Consider the following 4984-nt stretch of genomic DNA (forward strand, 5'->3'; position numbering starts at 1 on the left):
ATACCTTCTTTTCATTATTAATAATATAGGCTGCCCTCCCTAAGGAGGATCCATCAGTAAATACTAATATGGCCTCTTCCAAAGGTTTCATCTTATAATATGTAGGAAAAACCACCATATGTTCCTTAAAAAACTGTAGCAATACACTTTTAGGCAAATGAAATAAAATTTGACCTCTAAATGAGGCCAGGGCTATTCCTAATGAATCTTCTAACAACAGCAAGGCCTCTAATTGATCTTTATTATAAGGTATAATTATATTATCCATATCTTTTCCAAATAACTCTCTACTTCTCTTTCTACCTTTAATAATTAACAAACTAACCATAAAAGGGTATGAGGCAACAATCTTTTTTGGACTAGCAGCCAAATGTATCCATTCTAGTGGTCCATTTTGCCATAATAATCCTGTAGGAATAACTGGAGTCCTTAAAATAATTAAATCCCAAGGTTTGGTATAATCCAATCTTTTAATAAAAACATTTTTTAAAGCTTTTTCTATTTTTTCTATGGCTAGTTTTCCTTCTGCAGTTAACTCTCTAGGGGATAAGGGGTTAGAATCTCCTTGTAATATCAAAAACAAAGGTTTTAATTCCATAGTAGTAATTTTTAACAAAGGCCTTATCCAATTTATATCTCCTAAAAACTTTTGAAAATCATTTAAAGTAACCAAATGATCAGTTCTTAACTGAAAAGGTATATGCTGAATGGAAAATTCCTGTATTAATCTGCCCAAATAATTATAAGGAGGCTCAGTTTGAATTTTCTTTGGAGCAACTTTTAATCCATACTCCTGTAAAGCTTCCATCATATCCTGTAATGCCTGATGTAAGTAGGCCTTATCCTTATGGGCCAATAATATATCATCCATATAATGTATTAAATATATTTCTTTATATTTCTGTCTTATATTACATATGGCCTGGTCTACATATTTCTGACATAAGGTAGGGCTATTTTTCATACCCTGCGGTAAAACTTTCCATTGATACCTCTGATATGGTCTAATAAAATTAGGAGAGGGTACACTAAATGCAAATCTTTTTCTGTCCTCCTTATGTAAGGGGATCGTGAAAAAGCAATCTTGCAAATCTATAACTATAATAGCATAATTTTCAGGGATGGCTACTGGAGAGGGAAGTCCAGGCTGTAAAGCCCCCATTGTTTCTATGGTTTTATTTATTGCTCTAAGATCTTGTAATAGTCTCCATTTTCCTGATTTTTTCTTTATAACAAATATAGGAGTATTCCAAGGACTATTAGAGGGTTCAATATGTCCTGCCAATAATTGCTGTTCCACTAATTCTTCTGCAGCTGTTAATTTCTCAGAAGTTAGGGGCCATTGTTCCACCCACACAGGTTCCTCTGAAAGCCACACTATAGGGTCAGCTGCTTTTAAAACAATGGCCCCCGTTATAAATTTGGATAGCCCACTCCATGTTTATCATTTTTGGGCTCAGCAATCACAGGATATAATCTTCCCTCGTGATTTTTTCCTAGACCTTTATCTGGGTCATATCCCATTTTTAACATTTGTGAGGAGACCCACTCATCTGGACTATACAAGAGCATTCCCATCTGCATAAGTATGTCTCTTCCCCAAATGGACATTGGCAGGCCAGGTATTACATAAGGACAAAAGGAGCCTGCTTGTTTATTAGCAGTATTCTCCCAATTTAAAATCTGGGAACTCTTAGCTACTGCTGGAACAGTTCCTAAACCTACTAACATATTGTCAGCATGCCGGGTAGGCCAGCTGTTAGGCCAATCTTTTCCTGCTATGCAGGAAGAATCTGCACCAGTATCTAACAATCCCTGAATATTCTTTCCATTAATTTTTAAAGTTTTTAAAGGCCTATTTCTGGTAATTTCTTGAATCCAAAATACCATATCACTGGAGCCAAATGCTTTCTCATTTCTTGCTTCCTGAACAACATTCTTTCCTGTTTTATAATATGGTAACAATAACAACTGTGCTATTCTTTGTCCTACATAAATTTGTTGTGTTTTATTAGAGGGAGCCACCATTATGTGAATTTCTCCTGTATAATCAGAATCAATAACTCCAGGCAACACTATTAGGCCAGATAAAGAAGTTGAACTCCGACCAATAATTAAGCCCATTATTCCTGGGGGCAATGGACCTTTAATCCCAGTTGGTATTTTTACAACTGGAGAGTCAGGAGTTAATATTGTTGCGGAGGTGGCACAGAAGTCTAATCCTGCGCTGCCTGGGGTGGCCCTGAACAATTCATCGATTCCCCTGAGGGAAGAAAGGGATTGAGCGTCTGGTGAATTGCCCCTATTGTTTGTTGGGCCCGGGGTCGGGCCCGAAGTAAGTTTCCCGAATTAGTTCCAGCAGATGCATCTGGAAAAACAGGTGCAGGAAATATTGGCATCTGCGCGCCAGCCTGAGGTATTGCAGAAACCTTATTAGGGGGAAGAATGTGTCCGTCCTTGTGATATTTACTTCTACACAATTTAGTCCAATGATTTCCTTTCCCACATCTTTGGCAAGGAGTCTTTGGAACCCCAACATTACCAGAAGATATCATTGTAACAGAACTTACTGGAGGTATATTTTTATTAGGACATTCCCTACTAAAATGATTTGCGCCTCCACAAGCAAAACAATTATTTCCTTTTGGTCCCTTAGGGTTTTTTGTTTTTTGAACCATATTCATCATACATTGAGGAAGTGTTTCTCCCTTTAGGGCAGCTGCCAAAGCAATCCCTTGCATATAGGAGGGACCAACGTCAGAACATTGTTTAATGAAATCTGAAATACTTCCAGTTTTTCTAATAGGGCGAATCAGGTTCTGGCAAACAGGATTGGCATTTTCAAAGGCTAGTTGTTTTGCCAACATGTTAGCTGCATCCTCATCGGTTATCACTCTTTTTATCTCGGTTAGCAAGCGAGAAACAAAATCCTCATATGGCTCCTCAGGCTTTTGTCTTAAATCTGTCAAAGTGGAGGCTTTTCCTGGAGTCAAAGGCAAAGACTTCCAGGCATTCACTGCACACGTAGTTACTTGCCATAAGGCCTCCTTTCCCATATGCATCTGCTGTTGGGTTGTATCATATTCTCCCTGGCCCAACAACATATCTTTAGTAATATCAAATTTATCCCATTTCTTATTTAAAGCATGTTGCTTAGCCACCCATTCTTCATATTCTGTTTTCCAAAGCAAATATTGTCCTCCAGATAAACAGGCCTTTGCAACCTGAATCCAGTCATATGGAGTCATCCATCTATTTGCCAAGGCATCTATAAGAGTCATAGTATAAGGCGCCAACGGTCCATAATCTACACAGGCCTTTTTAAGTTCTTTTAAAAGTTTTAGAGGCAAAGGTTCCCAATATACATCATCATCATCATCAAAACCATCCTCATAAATGACTGGAAAACAGGCTGCAAAAGCATAATCATCATCTTCACCGTTTATTCTCCTATGCTTTTTATATTTGCCTTGGCTTTTATTAAAAGGTGGCGAAGGTGGTGGGCCCCTAGCCTTTAAAGGCGGTGGAGGTGGTAGGCCCTTAACATTTAAAGTTGAATGTCCTAATATCTTTAAAGGGAGAAATGAAGAACTTAAAAGTGCCGGTGGGGCGGTCGGTAAACGACCCAAAGGGCGCTTATCCTGTAAATTAGGCCTATTTTTCTTAATTTCTTGCTTTGAAAAAGCACCATAGGGTTCATATTTCCTTCTTTCATAATCATATGCAGCAGCATCTAAATCATCCTGATCTGCAGGAGGCAATTCATCATCAAAAGGAGGATTCTTTAACAAATTAGACTTATTATCAATAGGTGAGTCAATTTCCTCCTCTGAATCATCATCCTTGAGGTTACAATCTTTTAAAGCTGCAGCCATAACCTCAGGTTCTTTTGATGTTTTTGGAGAAAGTAACGGAGTACATTCATCCATTACTTCTACAGGATTTTTATATGGATTCTTTTGACCTTCAGGCAAAGGAGCAATGCTCTCTCTAATAAGGTTCCATAAAGTAAAAGTATCTACTGGAACCTTCTCAGGTCCAAAATGACTGTAATATATTTGCAAAGTTTGTCCCACCTTTTGCCAGGTTTCTATATTAACTGTTCCCTGTTCTGGAAACCATGGGCATTGTTCCTGTACAAACTGAAAAAACTGAGTTAGTTGCTTACTAGTTACCTTAATTCCTCTTCCATTTATCATATGTTTAACTATATCAATAAATAAGAGCCTCTCTTTGGACTCAGCGTGTCCCATCTTGACACCGCCTTACTCACCTTCCTAACCAGTATTCCTAACTGGGGGTCTGCAGCACCCTACGGTGAGACTCCTATCCGTCTGAAAAAAATAATACTTACCCCTTCAGGTCCCTGTTCGGGCGCCACTTGCCGGGGACCAGCCCCAGCTGAACAGGTTTCACCGAAAGGGGAGACGGAGTCGGCGTGGACAGAACACAAGACACCTCAGAGGATGCAAGGATCTGCCAAATTTATTTTTATAATTCCGATGCTTTTATACTGTGAGGCAATCTCACTTTTAATCTTAAAAACTTCATTCCCATGCCAAAAAATCCCCTACATACATCATAAAAACAAAAGTAATTTACATCAGCAGGTTAAACAGGTTAATTAATCTTCTTATTGTTTCCAGTCTCCTTCGTCCCCTGTGGTTAGGCACATCTTGGTCACATCTACGTCAGGAACTCTGTCTGCGGTTTCCTCATTCTTCTCAGAAGATTAAGGTGTTCTTGTACCTGCACATTCTGCTTGATCAAGCCACAAACTTAAACATATTATTTTGTTAGTGATTAAAAATAATCATACAACATTTCATCTACAAATTTCCTAACCCCACCATAATAATCAAAACAATACACATTATTTTTTTATACTTCTAAAAAACCATGGGAGCGGGCATTGTACCATAAATTCATTGATTAAACTCATTGCTGCATAAAAACTCGCCACCATACCCAGGTATTTCCCAAC

General features: G+C 38.3%; 1 protein-coding gene across 1 annotated transcript; it reads right to left on the reverse strand.

The window, feature by feature from the left end:
• Positions 1–2216: 2216 nt before the first annotated feature.
• LOC125960784 (endogenous retrovirus group K member 5 Gag polyprotein-like) lies at positions 2217–4199 on the reverse strand. The gene is made up of 2 exons (XM_049695806.1): positions 3225–4199; positions 2217–3089 (listed from the first exon to the last, which is right to left on the reverse strand). Exons 1-2 carry the CDS (start codon positions 4197–4199, stop codon positions 2217–2219), a joined length of 1848 nt encoding a protein of 615 aa, XP_049551763.1.
• Positions 4200–4984: the final 785 nt, after the last annotated feature.

Source organism: Orcinus orca, chromosome 13 (assembly GCF_937001465.1).
Source record: "Orcinus orca chromosome 13, mOrcOrc1.1, whole genome shotgun sequence".
Classification (NCBI taxonomy): Eukaryota; Metazoa; Chordata; class Mammalia; order Artiodactyla; family Delphinidae; genus Orcinus; species Orcinus orca.

Bases quoted from the DNA above. Each gene is read 5' to 3' on its own strand.
- LOC125960784 (XM_049695806.1), bottom strand. From the start codon at position 4,199: ATGATAAATGGAAGAGGAATTAAGGTAACTAGTAAGCAACTAACTCAG. The intron at 3,090-3,224 runs GTTGCAAAGGCC...TTGTTGGGCCAG, and splicing joins CTCCATATGACTGGATTCAG to GGAGAATATGATACAACCCA.